General features: G+C 42.8%; 1 protein-coding gene across 17 annotated transcripts in view; it reads right to left on the bottom strand.

Moving 5' to 3' along the window:
- The window catches only part of EPHA5 (EPH receptor A5), a 200,058-nt gene that overhangs the window by 153,229 nt on the left and 23,535 nt on the right, over positions 1 to 23,294 (bottom strand). For all 17 annotated transcript variants that reach the window (XM_080589545.1, XM_080589538.1, XM_080589550.1 and 14 more), the window contains exon 3: positions 6,082 to 6,745. In XM_080589545.1, the coding sequence (XP_080445671.1) occupies positions 6,082 to 6,745 (664 nt within the window). The remainder of the gene's footprint in view (positions 1 to 6,081; positions 6,746 to 23,294) is intronic.

Genomic DNA, 23,294 nt, shown 5'->3' on the forward strand with positions numbered 1-23,294 from the left:
CTTAGCATCTCTCCAGTGTCCTTATTTGTTTCTAAAAACAACAATTAATAAGCAAGCTGTTTCTAAGCAACTCAAAGTCAAAGGTGACAACCAAAGGAACCAAACAGCACCATGGCTAACGTGCACCTCTGCAACACCTCCATAATTTTAGAAGTATCTTAAGCTGGATATTCAAGAATGCTAAAATCAAACAAAATGAGTATTTAACTAAATACCATTTAGTTATCTAGGCTCAGATGCAAAAGTATACCCTGAAACCTTCCCCAAAGTACTTTTTGGCTAAGAAGCAAACATGACCTTCAAGACTGAAGCGTTCAGAGCTGGCTCCAAGCGCGATTTTATTTATACTGCTCAATCTAAATTTTACATGGGGAAAAAAGTACTCTTTAATTGTCCTTCTGGAAGATGACTGCAGAGCAGTCCCACTGCCAGGAACGACAAGGTTATATTAGGCAAAGTAACAACCTAAAAACATCATTGCAGGATGAGGAAAGGTCTTCAGAGTCACCAAGGGTTACACAGAAGGTTAAAACTCATTAGCAGAGTACAATATATTGCACATACACAGACCGTGCCTCCCTTAATGAAGGCAAGGATGTGCAAAATAAAACAAGTAGTAATATTTAATCAGTCCTGTTGCAATACAGTTTTCATTTCTGGAAAACATTCCCCTGCTCTTAAGTATGTCAGCTGTGGAACAAAACCACCTAAATATACACACGCATAATAAAACCATTCCCCCTCCAGTGACAACTGCCTTTTGCTGAAATGTAGCATTCAAGTGATTTTCTTTACATTTCAAAAGATAATACAAACTGTGCAGCCAAAAATTCTGCTATTCTGACGCCGGTTGGTTTTGTGCCTAATTAAAATTAACTCAACACTTCAGCTCATAATTATATAAACACCTACTATGCTATACTCCCATCCAATTTGGTTTTAATCAGAAAAACGCACAAGAAGTATGAATGATGGGCAAAGAACTCCCTGGAGGGGTGGCAGTATTTCCAAATTCAGTATTTTCCATATACTGAACATTTCCACCAACGTTTTTCTTCCATGTAATCACCTCCCAGTAGAACAATTAAGAGGAGAATTTTTTTCTTTTTTTTTTTTTTTTTTATTTCTGGACTTTGCTTGCTTTCCACTCTACCACAAGGGTAAAAGTACTTTTGCCTTATTCACCTGAGTCCCAGCTGGAAAATGTCCCAGAAGACAGGCAGGATTTAGCAACACATTGTCTTTCTACAGCATCCACAACAAGGAGTTTGAAGGGAGAATTCAGCCAACCCAAGGCAGAGAGGCAAGCTGTGGAGCGGGTAGAAAAAGCTTGCTCCCTCCTGCAGCTACATCAGATGAAAAAACAAAAAAAAAACCTTGTTGCTTCAGAGCCAAGGCCCAAACTCCAAAACCAAGTTTTGGTGCCACTGTGCAGCCACACATTTCCACTTCCTAGGAACAAGGGACAGTACAGCGCCTTCTGCTTCCCACCAGCGCAAGGGCACTGACTCTGCCTGCCTGCTCCTGCACAGAAGCAAAAAAAAAACCCACAGTTGTCTCAATATCCTTCCCATAACTGATCAACAGTGGGGCAATCACCACTCCGGGCAAGTTCCTTCAAACGCCTGTGCTGATTGCACTGCTCTCAGAGGAAGAAGAGTAAACTTCTGATTTACATAAGCTAGCAACCTTTGTCAATTGATTTAGTTATACCCAAAATTAAAGATATCTGCCAACAACGTTCATTTCTGCAGCCTTTGTTTCCTGTAAGGAATTATATCTCTTGGCAAGAGCTGGGCTGAATTGCAATACAAGGAATGAACAATCATCAAAAATACATATTGGTTGTAAATGCAGAGAGATAGGTTCAGCAAGGTTGATTGAGAGAAGAATAATCAAGCAAGAAACAGCAGTATTTAAGAGAGCAGAAGGTCTTGGACCTTCTAGAGCTGCTTTACAAAAATAATCCAAATATTTCTAGAATGGTACTGCTGCCAGAGGAAAGAAATTCATACCCCAACCCATCCTCTGCCCTGCCCTCAGTTTCCAACTTCTCCCCTCAGAAAGCAGCAAGGGTGAAGAAAAATTCCACCCAAGTTTTCCTCCATTATTTTGTCCAGCTCTGTTACATCTGTAATCGTGTCCATATCTCGTAGCTGGCTAAAAGTGCCTGTACTCCCTTTGATTGCTCTTCAAGTAGCAGTGTGCACTGATTCTTGGAAAGGAGAGCCTGGTAACCTCGTGAACTCATTACTTGCTTTTTCAGCTTGGCTCACACACAGTGCAGTTTTGCTGGTGTTTTTTTTTGTTGTTGTTTTTGTTTGTTTGTTTGTTTTTGTTTTTAAACTCAAATATTTAATTAATTTGTGATTCAGTTCTGAAAAGCAGTTGAAAAAAATATTAGGCTCCGCAAATCAATTGCATCCACAGCCACAGCTCTGCAAACCCATGGTCACCAGCAGGACCTCACTGCTGCACGTGTTTCAGGCTCACTAGATTAATGTGCCAACATCCCCTTCCTTCCAGTAGGATGGGCTCTGGAGACTTTAGAGGGATAAAAATAAGGATTTCTCGCTTCCCACTAAGAACACGTCAGGCTGAAGGTGAGGCTGAATACCAACAGAGAAGTGCCAGGAGGTGACCTTTCCACAGTGACTTTGCTTCCTGTGCAAACCCCGAAAGGTGAGCAGTACGCAGTAAGCAACTAGAACTGAAGTTACAAAATTATGACCATTTGGTGTTACTAAAGGACCATGAGTCCTTTAGTAACACCAAATCATTGCTCTAGAAAACAGCATAGAAATTCAGAGCAACTGCTTTGTTTTTTTTCTTATTAACTAGTATGGCAATTTATTCTTGTGAATAACGAGCCTTAACTCTGGTCATTTAAAAGCATGTCCCAAAACAGTCACAATTTACCTCTAGTTGTCTCAGAGTAGTCGCTGATAAATGGGCCATGCTGCCAAAGGAGGAGTAAAATATAAGTAGTTTGGGTTCTTTACAGTAAATACTGCCTAGCTGCCTATATTAATTGGGAGAGTGAGCACATTATATAAGGAGATTAGACCATGTCATATTTACAACCCCAGTGTCCCCAGCGAGAGAAATTGCTCAGCTGTTACTGTCAGTGCCTTCTTCAAACAGGAACCCCGCTGACAAGATGATGAATTCAGAACATCGTTGCCAATTAATGATTTGTAGGCAGAAGGGATTTCAATAGTTCCCATATGTCTGTGAGGGTGACTGGGATTTACATCGTCTCTAATAACAGCGTAGTCTGCTTTGTCCAGACGTGACACTGGAGCTTGGAAAATGTCAGCTTTGCAGGAGAAATTTTAATAAACAAAGCCAGGCTCTTCGGGGTTGAAAACGCTTCCCAAAGCACAGTCAGTAATAACCTGCTTAACAGTAAGAGAAGGCAAGCGGGGAGACTGCTTGCAAGATGCGCTTAAATGATTTGCAAACCAAAGGTCAGAAGTTATTTAGGTGTTTGTCTGAGCTACACCACGGACTGCCAAGACGACCATTATGTCAGCCAGGAGCACAGAGCGCACCTCCTAAACACAAGTCAGGCTGTGAAAAAGCCACCCACATCAACACAAAATTCACATAACACCTTCCTCGGTGCAAGTTACTCTCCTTATGGGCTGCAGTTCACTTCACTATCCTATAAAAAGAAGCACAGCCTTGTGAATGCAACAACATCCCAACCAGAAAGCATTCTGCTCACCAAAGACATCAGCACGAACTCCATATGATCCACTGACCGCAGACATCCTGAGCAGCCTAAGGCTAACGTATCCTATCGACTGAGCATCTCTGAGCACCAACCAGCAGGAAACACTCGGCACAGTGACCTGGGTTAAACACAGGACATCCAAACGGGGCCCTCAAACAGACTTTGCCATAGGCGCTTCGATCCCGACGTGCCATTGATTTGGTGACGAAATTTAGGGCTTTCCTACAAATGAGAATTACAGACTTCAACAGCTCCAGAGTAGTTCAAGTGATAGCCTTTTGCTGAGGGTGCAGGCTGTGGTTGGAGTAGAAAAGCAATTTCTGGGGGTATGCCTCACAGAAGGACAAGGGCACATCACCATGAGGCATCTGTACACTTGCAAACTATGCCCACACTCCTACCCAACGCAGTCATAAGTTATGACCAAACACTGTACCCCAAAGTGACTTAGAAAAGTCCATGGAAACAAAAAATCCCACTCACACCCCCAAACGTAAAGCAGCATCTGAAATCACTAAGGTCTCCTCAAAGCATACTCCAGATGGCAGTCTCAGAATTACCAGAGATGTAGCTGCTCCAGACTTGATAAACTTGAAGATCTTTACCAACTTAAGTGTCTGGTTTAAGCCAGTAGTGCTTTTTTTTCTTTTGTTTTGGGTGTGTTTTTTTGTTATTGTGGTGGCTTTTTGCTTGTCTTTGTTTTGAGTTCTTTAAGATTACTTTGAGGGCAAGTTTTGGAAGGAACTAATGGATGTACTCCCTTTCTCCAACAGTTCTTGCAGGTTACTCAAGACAGTGTCTAGACGTTGGACTCAACCAGTGCATGTTATTTCAGGACACAGTATTTTTAGCCACAATGAGGCAGACTCTCGCTCGAATATCTGCTGGCCCTTGTCCCTCACTTGCAACAGTCTAGATTTCATCAGCTAGGATTAACGTCAATCTTTGTTCCCCTCGTGCAGTATCAAACTGCAAGTCAAATTTCTTCACCCACATGTGGGATAAGTATCTCTATTGACATAGGAACGAAAAAGAACAGATTTTTCAATGTTGACTGTATCTGCAGAAAAAGCAGAATCTCCTAGTCAAAAAAAGCACTAACCCCCGAGTCTATATCCTGTTCACCTGAGGTTTATCCAAAAATAAGCATACCTACAACCTATTTCCAAGTCAACCCTTGAAGAGATTTGAACTATAAAATCTTCAGGGGCACAGAGCGTAACTGAGGACTAAAGGATCAAGGCCCCAGTTTACTTGGGATATGCAGGGATCCATCCTATGCACCAACAGTACAAATGCCAACAACAGTCTGGGGTGAGGTGAAAAGAAAATGCTACACCGACTTCAGCTGGAACAGAATCCATCTGCCTTCTCCACAGGTTGCCTCTCACTAAGTGGCCCCAAGCAGAAGGCAGTAAGATGGAAGGTGAACAAATTAGTTTTGCAAAAACCAAGCTTGCACTGAAGTTTTTTTTCCCCTTTTCTCTTTTTTGCCCAAATAAGTTTTCTTTTAAGCTACCTGTTACACTTTTACAGCAGAAGGGCAAATTTTATGTACAAATATGTAATGCAAAAAGCCACAGTCTGTACAACCTCATTTTATGTGTTTTTTTTTTTTTTTTAAGAAGTATTCTTCTTAGGTTTTAGCTTCAGACACCCTAGATCACTTGCTTGAGGCCCTTGATTCAGTAGACCTATACTAAAGAGCAACCCAGAAACCTCAGCCAGCTACTTGTATGTAAACTTCATCACATATGGAAGCATTTTTTAATCAGTGAAGCTTTACATTTAACTCAGAACAGCTGAGCAGCTTTGTATTAAACTATTTACCAGAGAGGAAAATATCGAATTCTCCCTCCTCCCCTTCCTCCCCCACCTCACAGAGAGGGAGAAAAGCATATTTATTTAAATACAAAAACACAAAACATGCCTTGTACAGGGAAATTAACTTCAAATGTTCCCTGCAACAGCCCAGAAAAAAGAAATCAAGCTTCTAAAAATGAAGAGAAAACCTCAGTATTGAGTACATCCGATGCAAAGCTTTAAATAACTGATCAGACTGCAATTCCCTCATGGACCCGACGGTGCACTGCTCCCAAGGTAACAGCGGGGTGCTGGAGTCTCGCTGCACACAGTGAGCAGGGGAGGGAACTGTACATTGGTGTCAAGTCCCACAACACCCAGCCAAGGCCTCTTCATCCTCCCACAGCCATTCAGCAGACCTCAGAGGAAGCGAGAAGCCAACCTACCGTTGTCAACCAGGCACGAGAAAAGGATGTGGAAGAGAAGAGAGCCAAGACAGCACATCACCCTGGCACAGCAGCCCCCCTGCAGACCCTTACCTTGGCAGGTGTTGTTCTTCTCCTCGTAGCCTGCCTTGCACAAGCACTTCCCGATGGGCACCAGCCATTCTCCCTCAGCACTGCAGTGCATCTTCGGCGCCTCGTCGGTCACCGAGTGGTTGACGCAGACGCCTGACACTTCTAGCAGCTGTGAGGAATCTGCTCCCGTGATGGTGTCTGGAAAGCGTGCCAGGTTGCGGACCACTGATGGGCATTTCTTGTAGTACACGCGCACAGAGACCAGGGCAATGCAGGCACCCACGTCCTGGAAAGCAAGGTAAAATCCCTTTTTGGTCAGGGGCCCAACATCTCTCACCTCTGTGTTTAGCTTCATAACTCTGTCGCCAAGGTCTAACTCTGTGAAGCTCTCATCAGCAGCAATGGTATCGATCTTGATATACTGATTCTCTCTGATGTTCCTCCCATCTTCGTCATCCGATTCAAAGTAGTACATGTTAAAAGTCTCTTTGCAAGTCCCAAGTCCTCCTGGAAGGCTGTTGCAGTCCCTCAAGGTGAATTTGAGCTCGATGAAAATGCGGGATGCCCCTTCGTTAGAGATCCAGCTGGTCAGAAGCCAGTTGTTCTGATTCTGTTCCATTACCTTGCATACTTGGTATGTGTGTATCGGAGCATAGTTTTCATCCACCTCACCAATTTCTTCCCACTGCGTAAAAAGAAGAAGTATTACTTTTAAAAGAAGTAACAACTCCCACAAAATCTGAGCTTTCCCATGGAAGATCGCCTGAGGATTCAGAGGTTTACGATGGGATGTTTAGGGGGCAAAACATTTTGGCTTGATAATAAACGTATCAGATAAAAGATCCTTTAGAAATATAAATGGATGCTAGTTAAAAAAAAGCTTGTTAGAGGCTTTTCAGAAGCGGGAAAATAAAACTGCTGGGTCTGTCCACTGGTACTTTAAGTGACAAAACAAAAGCAGATGGGGCCATGAGCTGGCCTTTTCCAATGCAGCCACATAGGTGAAAAAGCTATTTACAGTCCGTCTGTCTCTGCATCCCCAGGCTCCTTCCTGCTACTTCCTCAAATCACTGCGCAGCACAGTGAAGACGACCACATTTCTCCAGGCTGTTCTCTCTCCCACTGAACAGCTTGCTGGAAAATCAGCAGTTGTGCATGAAATAAATGGGCCTTTGCTCCCCACGAGTGCTAATCAGAGGAGTTTCTGCTCGTGAAACAGCAGAATACTTTCAATAGAGGTGGTTACAGGATCTGCAAGACTTGAGCTGCTCTGAGCATGCTATGCGGGTTTTTAAAGAGCTCCAGATAATTTCTCCCAGCTGTTTATGGCAATTGTAACAACTGCTTTTTCGCTTTAATTTGGTCACGCACAAAAGTGAATCCCTTGGAAGAAATGTTTTCTCCTGGTCCAGCACTACAACAGGGCCTCCAATAGAAACAAGCAACATTAATGTCTCCTGTCTGCTTTTGACAACTGTGGTACCGCATTAAGAGATTAGATTAACCCACATACAGTCAAGAACTCAGGAGAACCAGCGATGATTTCAACTTTGTTCCTCTCTCCTAGTTTTGACCTGCTCATCTGCTAGGGCTGAATTCCCAAAGCCTCTTCCATCCTCCCAGTGCCTCTGCTCAGTGTTGCTGCCTGCTTCTAATCTTAGCTGTGGACAGAGCTCAAAGCAAGCGCACAGAACATAATTTAAAGGTACTTCGATACAAGCTAATACAAGCTGAATATTTTCTAAGGCCAAAGGCCAATATTTTATTGGAAATACCACCTGAGATGAAGTCGAGAGCCTTCTCAACCCAGATATCATTACTGCAGAGCTGACAGGGAACACCCTCAAAGTCAACATAATAATGACATTTTTTCAGGGATACGCTTTTCTTAAATTTTATGTGAATATGGCGGCAACGAGTGGCATAAAAAACATAACATAATGCTACAGTCTAAAATGAGTTATAAATACCATCAGCAGAAAAACATTTCCTCTCTTCCACATACTCTTCCTCCCTGACCTGGGAGGTAAAAGTGCAGACTTCTGCAATTTTAGCAGAAGATGTGACTGCTACGACGTGCAGAGTCCACATGCATCACCACTCTTCTGAGCAAGGAACCTAAATTCAGGATTTTTTTCTCATGCTATGCAGCATTTTCATTTCAAAATCTTCCATACAACCCTGGGCTTAAACAGGCCACCATTCTACTGTCGCTTTATCCCCCTTGACAGCGCCGCAGACTTTGCTGGAGATGCCTAAGGCTAAAGCTGGGCAGACCTGTGCAGGATTTGTGTCTAACTTTGGGGAGAAGCAGTCAACAATTACGCAGAGTGCCACAGAAAAAGAGTGTAGAGGACAGCACAAATCTGCCAATAGCTTCTCCAAGTCCCAGAATATAGGGTGGGTTTGCAGACATGATATGAAAAAAACAGAAAAATACCACTCTGCACTAGTGCATTTACGTGTTCAGCACGCCATCCATACCACGCCACCTCATTTAACATGAGACTATATAAGCACAAGGTCTGTTCTCACACCAGTGATTCTGCTGGAGGAGGAGGAGGGTGTCCTTCCACACCCCTGCCAGCTGATGCAGAAGTCCCTGCTGCCTCTGCCAGGCGAGCCCAGAAAAGACTGTGATGACCTGAATGACTGCAAACCTTTGCTCTTTCTGGCGAAGGTCAGAGGATCGCTCGAACCAGCACATCGACCAGCAGATACTGGAGGTATTTGCCTCTGACAGGAGGTGGTGAAAAGCGTCCAAGAGCTGGAAATAGCTGAGACCAAACAGTTTCAGTGAGTGGGGATGGGTACAGATGGCCACAGAATGCACAATGCAACTCCATATGACATTTATAGGGTATCTGATGTACATTTCTTTCCGAAAACTGATGTCTGCAGGGACCATAATGTTGCAATCGGATCTTTAGCGATCTATCTTGAAGGTATACCAAAAAAACTCAGAAAAAATACTTATTTTAATTTAGATTTACACGGACAACTATAATGCTCTCCAGAGTCACAAATTAAGCTCCTTTCTGTAGCTGCTCCAAGAGCTGTATTAGTGGAGGAAAGCTCGGTTGTTCAGAAAGGAAATCCAGTGGCTCTCATGGTTGCTTTCACCCACTGACAGCACGACGTTGAATAGGAAGGTCCAAGCATAAACACACTGAGCTGAGGTGTAATTTCAGGTGTAACAAACGTCACTTAACATCTCAGACCTCAGGATGTGCTGCGTTTCCAGCAGTGAACCCCAGCTCAAAGAAGTCCTTCCATCACCACCTGCCATCAAACCTAAAGCAATCCGAGAGCAAGAGGAAAGGGAGGTGCTAATGAGTTAGGGCTGCTTATCTCCGTGTAGTCCTCACGGGAGGATCAAGTAGATCATATCGGAGCAGCCTCTATTGCATAAAACCTCTGCTCTGCCATTTAATCCCATCTTCTGCTTTCCTATCTGCATGTAGGAGTGCACCACGTCTTTCTCTTCCAATTAGTGCAGCTGGGTTTGCCTCACCCCCGAGACCGCCGTTCTGCTTTCACATCCCTCCATGAGAGGGAGATAGGGGAAAAGAGAACCTGCACCTTCTGCCTAGTCCCAGCTTCCCAGTTATTGCAGACCTCAGACAGCCACCTTGAACAACGAAGGAAGAAAAACTAGCTAGAACCTCTGCAGGATGAAATGCTGCTCCATAATAGTTAATGAAAAAGAAAACTCAACGCATTAAAATGACAGCATCTAGCTGAAAATATTTGTGTTAAAAAATAATAAGTACAACTGAAAAAATGTGTAACGTTTTAATTCCTCTCTGCAGCACATATTTTTGAAATATAAATCAACCCCATCTGCAGGATTAAAACAAAAATGCAACATTAATTTGGTGCTAAATGTTTTCTCTAAGTCTTTAATAGCTGTAAGAAGGAAAACAAACGCATTTCAATGGCCTGATGTTAAATCATTTATAGAAGACCTATTTCTGAATCAGAAACTTCCAGTACACCACTGCTAGCGAGTTAACAGAAGCTAAAGACTGCACTCAGCTCCATCAATAGCAAGCATGCAATTCATGCAGGCTGTCTGCCCGTGGAAAGGCCAAAGATATCACACATCTAACGAATACATATATAAAAGCTAAAAAAGCAGTCAGTGGAGCAGCCTTGGGTTAAATGGACAATTTAAAAACTCATTCACCAGCTGCCTGCCGCTCAGGCTTGTTTCTAAGCTCTGGGATTCCAGGACTGCAATGTGCTACCACAGCACAGCACCAGGCTGCCGCCCCAAAAACAAGTTCTGACGCTGGAGATGAAGATTTCAAAGCTTTTGTTTGCTGTTGTTTGGCTTTTTTTTTTTAAGATTAGTTTTGTTACAGGCCTCCATCTGAAGTAGCCACCAAAGCTGGTGTGCAAATTTTAAGCCTTTCTTAATTCTGCACATTTTAAAGCTGCTAAAAGAAGTTAGACATTTAACTAAATCCTAAGAGTAAGAGCAAAAGGAAGCCTAGGAGCGTTAAAAGTGGTTCCCAGGACTTCCCAGAAAGCTTTCCAGCAGGATTCCCTCCCTCCCTCCATCCCCCTAAGGATTGTCTAAGCTACTTGTGCTCTCACTACCCATTTCACAGGCTCTCTGGCACAAGGCTCACCTTCTCCCACTCCTTACCCCACTGCATGGAACCGTACAACATACGTGTGGTAATTCAGCTGTCTGCTGACACCAAGATGTAAAACTGGAAGAGGATTTAGATATTTTCATTCTTTTGCCTCTGCAGAAAAATTATTATGTTTCCTTCTGCACATCATCCTGCCCTGTGCCTTTTTTTCCCTGTTACACTTGGTCCTTCTCTGTGAGATACCCAATTCTCTGCCTCTTGTCTCTCAATATCAAGCTTCAGTAGTGGCTCTGGCCTCTTTCCCCTGCACTTGCCCACCAGCTCCATACCCTGAATGGAGTTTTGCTTTTCCTAGCCTTTTCTTTTCTATTGGGCAAAGAGCTAGAGCTCCACATACCTCTAACTGTAAAATTCAGTGAAAATGCATCAAAACAACGTTCTCAGCCTTCTGGCAACATATGGGCCAGTTCACAGACTCCCCTTCAGAAACTAATGGCATGCTGCTCGATTAACAAGCATCGGCTTGCAGCACTCTTTAACCAAGTTGTCGAGGCAGATGAATCTCCCAGACAACTTGCAGGACTAGTGCACGGGTCCAACACGTGCTAACCCAGCTGAGACAGCCTCACACAGCTCTCCCTTCCTCGAGGGAAGGCCTCGAACCTCGAAAAAGAAGGGCGAGTTTCATAACTAGCTGCTTGGACACGGCAAAACAACCCAAGGGTGTAAGCTGTCCCTTCTGTCACACTCCACTCCCTGCAGCTCACCAGCCGTGCTGGAAGGGTCCCCACAGCAGCACCCACGCTAAACCTGGACCCTGCAAGCCTGACATAGATGTCACACTGCAGGCTTTCAACACGGGAAAGCATCCATGATGCCCCACACAATTCTGCCCACAGAGAAGGGTGATTTTGCCCCAAGGTCCTGCTGAGCATGAGCACACTAGTGGCGTGGTGGGGGGAAATTCAGCTCCTGTGGCAAGTTTTATACGGGGAAGCCTGGTGCCTTTCCAGAAGGGCAGGCCAGCACACTCAGCTTTGTGCAATTCATTCCTGTAGTATTTGGGCAGCCTATTCAACTGCTTTTCAGGCAGCTGATCTTAAGACCTGGCTGCTGATCAATAGCCCCCAGCTCAGCTGCCACACACACATTTCCACCCGCTGCTCGACTTCCTCCAGCAGCCTGCACCTTCTCTCCTTTCACTGCTCTCCCCATCACAAAACCCAAAAACTTCAGGTTTATTTTTTTTAGCTGCCTGCCAGCTTTCTACCTGCTATCATTTTACTAAGATAAAGCAAATAAGAAGAGCATCTGAGCAGGCTCTCCTCTGTGTGATTTCATTGACTTCGGTGAGGTAACATAAGGCTAAGTCCCTAGTGGAAGCCAGGCAGAGCACCACGCATCCTTTTCTGTAGTGCAGAAGGTTTTTTAGGGCTGCGTCAGCTGTACAATAACAGTGCTCATGTCCCCCATCTTGTCTGCTACAAAACACCACTTAGACGCACTGGCCCCAAATTTCAACTGCTTCCAAGCCTGCCACCAGTACCACCAGTTTTATAACAAGCCCTACAATGCACCACATCACTTAGATCTTCAGTTCTGGAAGTCTGAAGTCCAAACGCTGCGCTGGGACACCACCCTCAACCAGGGTCCTTGCTCGCTGCACTGCCCTGCTGCCACTCCTGCACCACTCGGACAGCAGGAGGACACCAACCCCAGCCAGGTGACTCCTTCCAGTGAATTACAAGTTCAAAGCAACAAAGGAGGCTGAAACCATTCATGAGCTCAGATCAAATTAGGAAAGGAGGGAACAGGATAAAAATCAGCAAAGGGGAAAACAAGCGATTTTGATAGCCTCTTCAAACAGGTATTTGGCATCTTCTCTTCCTGAATTTATATGAGAAAAAATAGAGGTTAGAAAAAAAAGAAGTATAAACTGTTGTAGAATATCCCAAACTATTTCTTTCAAACTCAAATACACTTTTTAAATTTCACCTTCCAAAATAAAAGAGATTGTTTGTACAGATAGACTTTTATTTTGCAACACCACTTTTATGATGAAAGGTGCAGAGATTCCTACACAGCTTCTATTTCCTCATTTCTGGAGTTCATTTTAAGGGCAGGAGCCAACATCAAAAGAGAACTGCAGCGAGTTCAATGAAAATAGTATTTGGCCTGGTGTTTATTCAAACCTTAAATACCAGGAGCAATCGTAATCACTGGGGATCCTGCCATTTCCCTAAATATGATCCTCCCCTTCCCCTCCCAGGGCTCAAACCTCAGAGGGATGGGCAATTTTACAACCAAGGCATTCATATAGATGGATATTCCTACTGACAACAGCTACTAGTCAAGCAAAAAACTTAATAGAGACCAGACAGAGGGTAGAAAAGGATCCGATTAATCTGAACCAAAAATTTGGTCTGAAGAAATAGATCCAAAAAGCAAAGTTTCCAGAGAAGGAACTGAGCGTTTTCTGGTGGTTTGGCACATACCTCTCAATTTGTCCAACTAGGAAAATAAATACATACGTACAAACAAGAATACCACAACTTTGGGGCTACATTTCTCATGTTTTCCTACTGGATTGCAGTTGTCTGTTTCTCACAGCGCTGCTCTACTCTGGTCCCCAAGCTGAACAGTCTGGTTACCACATCTTTCAAATATCTTGGGACCAAGTTCTAAATTACCTGAGGTAAATGTGAGCTTCCCCACTTATTCCAGTAAATTTTCTAGCCACCAGTAAAGAAGCATTTTTCATAAACTAGAACAGAAGTAAGGGAGAGAGTAAATTGTAAATTGCCAAGAGGGGGAAGGTAGGAACTGGAAGTACAAAATGGCTTTCAGACATGCCCCATTTGACTAGCAAACTTTTTTCCTTTATCTTTTTATTAACCAGTGAACACACGTATTCCCTATTCCACAAGTGACAGACTTTAATACGTGCTTCCACCACCCTCACTCCCCAAACTTAAATGCAAAGTTTCACTGCAGCAGCTTTAAAAGTACAACCAGACGTGACCTGAAAGATTATTTCCAACAGGTGGACAGCAAAGGTGTTAAGAGCAGAAAAACAGGCGTTAACCCATATTAGAGGCTATTTGCCACTGCATCCAGATTTACTAAGGCTCAGTTTCACTAGACACCAAGGCTTTATGTTCTGCTTGCTCTGCAACCGATGTCAGGATGGAAATTAATAAAGATGGTGGGTTATAATGTCACTTTTCCACTACAAAACAGACCTAGGCTGGAAAGGAATTGGGTGACTGTTAAACACCATCATGGTCCATATCCCAGCTCCAGTGCTGCCAATCTCTCACTCCAACACTCAGAAGACAACTCACCAGCAGCAATCTGCTTAAGAAACTGCAAGTTTTAGACATAAGAATCTAAGCATTTGAGTGTACTCTCTTGTCTTTTGTGGTGTTTTGAATCTTCATAACTTCACCTGGGTTAAGCTTTCAAGGTCCCATGTGCACAGTCATGACTGCTAGAAGTCCCCGTCCCTCCCAAAGCAATGTAAATTAAAGTTTGCACACAAGTTACTCAGAAAGCTAAGGAAAAACACCGAATAGGAAGACCCATGCTGAAATGAGCATAAGACTAAGCAAGACTGCTCCTTTCAAGATGTGCTAAATGAGAAGACAGCAGAAGCAGCAGAAGTTACCTGAAGCTGTATGGAGAACTTCATAATCATCAACTCCTATGATTTAAACCGTTGAATTTGCTACCCGAATGATCCCTACATATTTTCTTATATCTGTAATGCACATGCAAAGTTTGGTGCCACACCTTTCTCTTTCATTTCTGCAGTAGGTACTGCAAGAGACTTCCTACTGTAATACAGCACACTGGTTTGGTAATTCCTGGCTTACTCCACACTACTGACAAGATGACTATGAACGCAGATGTCTGTAAAGCTGAGATAGCATCTTAAAACATAAGCAGTAATTTGCTAAAGCAAATCCCACCCTAGAAGCCTGCAAGAAAGAAGAGCAATTAAATCATTAAAAAATATCTGCAGAACATGCTTACGATGAAATATATTATCCGCTTGGAGAGCTGCACAAATAAAGTTGCTGAAAGTGAAGTAACGTGAGGACAAAGTCACCTAGACTTCAGTGCTGTGCTCCAAGATGTAATAGGAAAATGAAAATGGGACAGAAGTTTTGCTCAGACTTTGATCATTTGCATGATCAATGAACGATGTCAGGACTGAAATCCAACTGGAAGGAGAACCCAGCTGGAGGTTACAGCAACTGAAATAAAAAGGAGCATCAGCCCCTCTCCAGCATGCCTAATCAGAGGCTGCTCTGACCTGTTCCCAGAACAAAGCACTGTGGTACTCGCACCCCCCTCCTCCTTTTTTTTTTTTCTTTTAAGGTTTGAAATTCTTCCTGCATCTGAATTAAGCATACATTTCACACTGCTGTCCAGCAATCGACACAGCAACAATGAATATGAGCATGAAAGTGGCAATGGAGAAACACAATACCATTAAATCATTTTTCCCTGTTTAATGTAACAGTCATTGCAGAACAATTTAACAAATGCTGTAAAAAGCAATGTTGACAACACGCAGTTCAACACCAGAAGACTGACGGAGGCAGATTTTCAGAAGGACTCAGCACAATATGACACACATTTTAGATTTATAACCAAATGCTTGGATTGTCGGAGTTTTTGGGATAGTCTTTGTGTAACTCGTCATCTGATGATACCAACAGGTTCACAGAACCATTTTCAAAAGCAGCAAGCAAGAAAGGAAGTCTTCCTTTTTACTGTATGTCCTAACATTAAAACTACTGTATGTCTTAACATAAAAACTAATTTGGGGCTTCTAATTGCCTACAATTGGAGTAATACAAACCATTTGGCCTATTCCTGCATGCACTAGTGGAAATTGGTGAGGGATGAGATGGAACATGCTTCTTGCAAAAACTACGCTAAATCATTAATCTTCATCATTGTCATCAGCAACCTAGAATGTCCTGAAAGTGAGAACACTTATTTTTAAAGATTTTCCAGTAAAAGAAAAAAATTACTTGACTAAAAAGTCCATTTAATGAAAATAAAACAGATTAAACTCCTCTTTTTCCTAATGTTTCAGGAGAAGTGATATAATTATCCATGTGCTACGCAGGAAAAGCCTAACCTCTCAGGCATACCCCAAATTTGACTAGATTACAGACAACCCTTACACCATATCAGGCCCTCCAGCAAATGCATTGTTTTACCCCTGCTCCCTGGATTCTAATTTACCCAAAGCTTTTCATCAAGATAATATTACATTCATGGCTTAGGCCCTGACAACTGCACCCATAAATCAATTTCAAATTTTGCATTAATCATCTTTCTGTAATCAGCGGCTATTCAGCACAAATTTACATCTCATTTATGTTGGCCAAACAGCCACATTAGTGCTTTGAAGCTTATTCAGGCTTAAATGATTATATTCCCCTAATAAACACTGAAGTCCTCTCAGTCCAGTCACCGTGAGCTGCGTTAATGACATGCCACGGCGGCAGGGGCCATCTGAAGTCAGCCTTGTGTGCTGCTACGAGCAGCAGCCCCCATGCCAGGCAGATTTTGCGTTTCCAACTCACCCAGACAGAAGAAATGTGAAGGCTGGTCTGCCTGTGCAGATCCTCTTCTGGGAATCGCTCTGCACAGCAGGCATATACACCAGGCAATTTATTGTACCTCCTCCTAACAGCTCCATTTGCCACCTCTTTAATACGTGAGGTTACTAGTTAAAAAACGAAAGCCAGGTTTTCTGAAGGGCCATTTCCTAGGTAGGCAGCTAAAGGAGGCAAGCTCTACTTCCTAAGTGCTGAGCACCTTACAACTGTTACCAAAACCAAAGAAAACTGTTGGAACCTGAACCCTGTAGAAAATGCACTTTTCCCATTTGTCAAACAGCTGTAACTTTGTTCACCACACCATCGAATTGGGTCTTAGTGTGCTTTCCTTTGATCACATCGGAATTGGGCATTACATTTTTAATATCTGACAATTTTTCCTGGCTTTTGCATTGCTCTTACTTTGTGCAACAAAGACCATCACTTACTGTAATCCAGTGTAAGTAGCTAAACCGTGATCAGTTTAGGGTGGATTTTGCATGTTCTTTCCTGCAATCCCTATAGTGAGGCAATCTATCCTGATTGAACAAAGAATAATTATTTAATTAAAGATCCTCAACAGTCCTACATTATTAAACCAGCATAAAAAGACTCACATTGATTGTATATTCACTTTCAGTTAAGGTCTGAATCAGTATGCTAAGATCTAAAAATGAATGAACAGAATGAGTTTATTATGACTGTTGTTAAGTACTTACCCACTATAGGTAATAAATTATACATGTGGTTGCTTGTCATGCTTATTCTACAACATAATGTAACTTTTAGTTACTTTTTATTCAGTGGGATTTAATTCCCACTGCATCAGTCTTATGTTACTTTTAAAATATAGCACTGGAATTGCAGGGAAGCATGAGACTGAGACGCAAACTGGCCCTCAATGAATCTTTAAATCTGGAACTGAAGAAATATGGAGGTGTTGCTGACGTTTTTTTTTGTTTGAGGGGAGAATTGTTAAATGATGGATATCCTAAGCCCTGCCTATCTCAGAAGATGCATTTCTGAAGAGGTTCTCTATGTTGTCAATTATTTTTCCTGACCTGCAGCCACTACTCCACGTGCTCTTTCCGAGTCTCTGACAACCTCTGAAAAACCAATTGAACATCAACATGCCACGGCTAGAAAAAGCAAATACAAGCACTTGCTAAATTTTGAGTTGAGATGTCTGCAGTTCAAAAATAAATGCTGTTTCAGCAAACAGCTGTGATATTGCAAAGTCTGGGAAAGCTGCTTTACAAGAAGTAACTGCAAGAAATTTACCTAACCATCAGGTATACAACCCTTTGCTTGATCAACTGCAGTTGATACTGCGACACCTACACAAAAAGAATATTTTTGTTATTAGATTGTTCTTTTCACCTAACTAGAAGATCCAGGAACTGAAAATCAAAGTTAAAGACTTTTGAAGAAAAGGTAAGGTCCAGGTTAGTTATTTGAAGTGGTGAGGATAGCCAGCCACAGGGAGAACTTGCCATGGGAGCTGCACCTCCATCATTTGAAACCTTCAAGAGGGCTCTGGATGAGTTTCAGCAGAAAGTATCTGCTCAGGAAGCCCAGCCCATGGTCAGCCCTGTGCATCCACTGACTCAGTGAGGGATTTAAAGCAGCCACCAACATGCTGGAACAGAGACCGAGCGTAAGAGTATGCAGCATTCAAGGCCTGCACATGTTCCTCTCACCAGGTTATGGCCAGGGCCTGTTGCAGGCCTGCGGCCCTGAGGCACAGAGGGGAAGAAGACAAATGCTGAGCACGTACGGGTAGACATACACCTCAGAGAAGAAGCTATCAAGAAAGCCAGAACAGAAAACGAACCATTCGGACTACTGCAAAGTCCTTGCTTGCTCAAGTTAGCAACGAGCTCATGTTACCTTTTTTTTTTTTTTCCATCCAGGTGTAGTGGGTTTACATGGCAAGGTTCTGGTAGTGGGGAGGCTGTAGGGGTGGCTTCCATAAGAAGAATCCAGAAGCTGCCCCATGTTGGATAAGGGCCTCGCAGCTTAAGGCTGTGGTCCCTCAAAGGGAAAGGGGGAGTGAGAGAGCGACCGTGGTGGAGCTTGGCTGTCCACCTGAGTAAAACCACCACACCAGGGTACACTTGGATTAACAGCACGTTACAAGTTGGAGTGGTAGAGTAAGACTCTGCTGTTTCATTTCAGGGTTTCCACCGAGGGCCTGTCAGAAAACCGTAAGCAGCTCGCGTGAGACACCTGCACAGCCGGTCCCTCACTGAAGGCAAGCTGCTCTCGGTTTTGTGCACTTTACAGCCAGCATTTTACTGCCAGGCAAGATAAACCTCATCTCAAGCTTGAATTTCTGGTGAAACAAATAGTTTTAAATAATCTTCAGAAGTACCCTGGAAGAAAGGCAGTACTCAGCACAGAGACTAAAGATGATTATTTATCCCTATTCTACAGCTTACCATCACTCTGCAAAATGAACTGATCGACCACTTCACACAAACATGAAATTACAAACTCAATTTCATTATTATTTAGCAGTTAAACCATGAAATCAACCCCCTTTCAATCTTTGTCTCCTCGACTTTAGACTTTCCTCTGGCTGAAACTGGATGTGTTTCACAAAGCATTGAAATTTGAAAGGAAAGGGATGAGGCACTTTGAAAATAAATAAAAATTGTAATTCTCATATGAAAAACTAGTTAGCATAAGAAACAACACTTCTACGGGTTATGTGGTGAATTTACATCATTCTTCGTACCAAAACACACATCTACAGAAAGTTAGAACGCTAAAGGAATGTTGAAAAGATGCCCCCATAGCGTACAATACCTAAAGCTTTCTAATAATATGTGCTCTCATCTATATGTTACTGTTCACAAAAAAAACCTTAAAGCACTAAGCTGTGGAAGAAATTTTACATTAAATAAAAGAATGAACCATTCAGAAGGCAGACACAAAACCTGCTGTTGTATCTTTACCCTTTCTCCCTGTTTTCTCCCAAACCACCTCCTTATCATACACGTTTTAAAGCTATCATCCCTCCCTCTGCAGTGTGTGGCATGTACACCCTCACACACAAGCACAGCTGTGGGCCACACAAATGTGTTTTGCTCAGGAATGCAAAGTCCTGAGATGCTGTATGGGATTTGGCTTTGCAGGCATGAAACCTTTACCTGAACAAAAGCTGATGCTGAGCCAAGGGCTGAACCCTACCTGTTTTTTTTTTTAGGGTTTTAGGAGGCAGCAGGATTACATTGAAAGCCAGGCTGGATGGGACTTTGAGCAACCTGGTCTAGTGGGAGGTGTCCCCCATAGATCTCCCTTGCACCCCTCTTCACAAATAACCAAGCACACAGGTCAGCTCCTGCATGCAGTTTCAGGTCATAGATATATCTAGCACCACACCTCAGCTCCTCTGTCACAGCATCCACTTGAACAGCCACTAAAATTCCCTCTTCACTTCTACTTGGCTTCCAGTGCAAGGGTTTTTTTTCTTTTGCCCTTCCTTCACAGAGGCAAACAAAAAGATAATGCAACACTTCACTAAGGCCACTGCCAGAAAGCCACTTTCATTTCAAATGGCAACACTTCAACAAGGATGTCAACGAATTGTGAAGAGCCCAGAAAAAGTCCACAACTGCTCAAGAGATCAAAAACCTGCTTTACAGCAGGAAAAAAATCTGTTAAAAAAAAAAAAACACACATTTGAAGAGAAGGCTGGGATGTGGCTAACTTGCTTGTGGCCATTAATTGCTTAAAAGGGGCAGAGGGAAGAGAAGTAGAAAGATAATGGGTAGGTATCTGTAAAATTAGCAAGAGAAGGCATTGAGAACTGAAATTTTACCAGTTCAGACTAGAAAGATCAGTTTGTCTTGTATTAAAGACAGCTTGTTGTTGCCACAAGATACAAAGGGATACCGTGGATTCCCCATAATCGGAAGACTTAAGGAAGAAATCCCTGTCCAAAAGATACAAAGTAGGTCAAAGCAAAGTTTGAGACCTGTTGCAAGGACCCCTGTACAAGTTTCTACACCCTGCATGCCACAGGAGACCAAACTACATGACCATAATAGCCCCAGTGGCCTTAAATCCCATGAAGTCACCATTACCTTCAGCTCACCCATTCATAAATCTGTTCTTATTTCTAAATGAGAACTTGCAAATACTATGATAGTGGTTTTAATTGATTGTTTTACTCCACAAGCAAGGAAGCTATAACTCAGTGAGAAACAGCATGCCTAGAATGCCAATGATTTGCAATTAACATATTTGAACAGCAGGGAGTCGCCTAACTTTCTTTCCTATTTTCATTTTGATTACTTGTGTATTTAGACTAATATGGAAGAAAGTTCAGATCTGATTTAAATCTGTGTGCACAGCACAGAAAGGAAAATTGCCAAGCAATAGTTTTGGTCACAGCATTGTGTGTGGAAAAAGATTTGTTTTCATTATTTTCTGTTTGCTGCTTTTATTTTTGAACAGGCAAAACAAAGATTATAAAAAAGAAAGGGACCATCTGCCTGCTTTGTTTGCTTTTTAAAAAAGTAACCTTCAAGTCTCTGCTAGCTTAGTTCCCGTTCAAGAAAACACAAGAAACCTATGGCACAAGCACCCAGTTTGGGTCTCAGTTATTTGCTTTACTCTTGATCAACAGGGACACTTAGGGTTCTTACAGCAGGGACAGATGCACTGGGCGATGCTTCTAGGAAAAGCTTCTCGTTCCAAGAGCTTGGCACAAAGATTTTGGCCTCTGCTGAAGACCCCGTGACACCTGGAGAGATGCACAGGGACTTCTGCGCACACAGCTTCAGGGAGGTCGGCCCCTGCTAGCCTGGAAAGGTGCCCCAGGTTAGTCCAGGAAGAGCTAAGCCCACAAGCAGGAGAGCTCAGGGGTGCTCCTGTGCTCAAAAGGGGCACGGAAGAGAGGAGCAGGCAAGTGGCAGACAAAACAGCTTTGCAAACACCAAGCATGGGCTGCTTAGGCTTCCCTGCTTTCTCTACAAACCCTCACAGCAGAAGCCTTTTACAAACATTATACAGGCAGCATCATAACCAAATCCCCTGGGGGCTAAAGACATTTGCCAGTTCAATACACACATAGAGCTCTGAGAAACAGGCTCTGCCAGGCTTAGTTACTGCGACTCCAAAGGACACAATAGATCCCGTCTATCTGTACAGCTCGTCTGCATCACGACCACCCCTCTAAATTAAATATATCAGGCTCTGAATAAGCAACATTTTAAAATTGAATACACAGGGATTGGGAAGCCTGGAGCTGAGCTGTACAGCCTGTGTAATGTGCCCAGATATTCAATTATCATTAAAATTAATACGTAGGGCAACAACCAAATCCCCTGATAGGTTTTGATTATCTCAATCTGGGTATTTATCAGAATCACTCCAACACAGGGAGTCACCAAGCTCTGGCTGGCTGGCAAAGCAACCCCTTAGCCCACTTGGGTTTTCTTTACACTGGAAACAAGAACTGTAATGTGCTGGGGGGAAAAAGTACTGTATAAGAAAGGAGATGAGTATCTGAAGCTGTGCAACAAGGTTTGATCTGGCCTGAAATCCATTTCCGAATTAACTATTCGCTCTGTTCCTGCTCAGTGGCTTTATAAACTCTGCCACACTACATCTCTGCAGCAGGCTGGCTGCAGCTACTGACCTGGTCTCAGTCACCCACCCTGCCATCTACAACTGGGTACCAGTGACTACAAGTCTTGTATTTTCTGATCATCTGACAAAACATCTATTGAGATAGGCATGATCATCAGCAATTCTTTTCTAAAACTACTTATATCATTTTAGGTTGATTTTCTCAGTACTAGAACTGAAATCATCAGGGCTTTGCCCAAGTACTGTATTTAATATTAATATTATTTGTATATTGTTATTGTATATTAACATACAGCATTATTATATACTATTCATATTATATGTAATGTACATTAGTATATAATATTCATAATATATAAAATATGTAATATTAATAAGCTTGTTTTAATGATGTACAATAAACTCCAGACTTAGCAGAGCCAAAAAAAGAGAGATGCTGCCACTAAAGTTAACTACAGTTATTCAATCTGGCATCAAAATAAAGCAAACAGTAAACCAGAAGGAGACTGTATAATGAAGTGACTTTATCTCACAGGATTATACTTGTGGTTATGACTTTAATTGTGTAGTCTAGAAGGATTTGCAATAAACTGAATAATCTCGCATTATTGTAATGATTTGTAATCACAACACCGGCTACGATTTACAGGCTTACTATACATTTGCATTGCAATCAACTAAAACAGTCAGTGCATGCCCTACAATTCGTAACAGCACTTAAAATTACGTTTTGCACAGAGCTCCAACAGCTGCCCAGTCACAAACAGTTTGGAGGTTTGAAAACAAGGCAAAGAACTCTTAAGCGTGCACCTTCCCACTTTTTGAGGAAAATAAAGGTGATGAAACAAAATTGAACACCCCCAAGGTTTCTGAACAGAAGACCAAGGGCCACGCTTTTGCTGTCCTTTACTGTCAGCCGAAGGACATGCAAGCAATGCTGGATGCCATACACAGCAGCGCTTTGATGGTCCTCTAAACTTCAAGCGATTAACTTCAGGAATAACTCCCAGGCTCCAGCAAGAAACCTGGAGCACCACAGTGTCAGCACCAGGAGTTTGGAGACTGACTATGCAAAGACAACCCACAAAAACAGCTAACAAAAAAACCAAAGGTCCCACTGAAAAAGGCTGCCAGCACAGGAAAAAGTGCTAGTTCTTCTGAAGCTGGAAGAAGACATAACTAGCTTAACTCCCTCTTTCCAGAAGGAGGCAATTTTCCCACCCCGCTTGGTATCTGATGGGTACGGATGCGGCTATGGGATTTCATCATCGTAGCAGGACTGCTCCTGAAGAGCAGCCCATGCACTTCATGTATCAGAGAAAATCAAACACCTACAAATCAATGAATTCTGTAAGACTGCTTTCAATAAATCGATATTTAAGTTACACCGAAGTCCTGTTAACACCTC

Source organism: Anser brachyrhynchus, assembly GCF_964034855.1.
Source record: "Anser brachyrhynchus genome assembly, chromosome: 4".
Lineage (NCBI taxonomy): Eukaryota > Metazoa > Chordata > Aves > Anseriformes > Anatidae > Anser > Anser brachyrhynchus.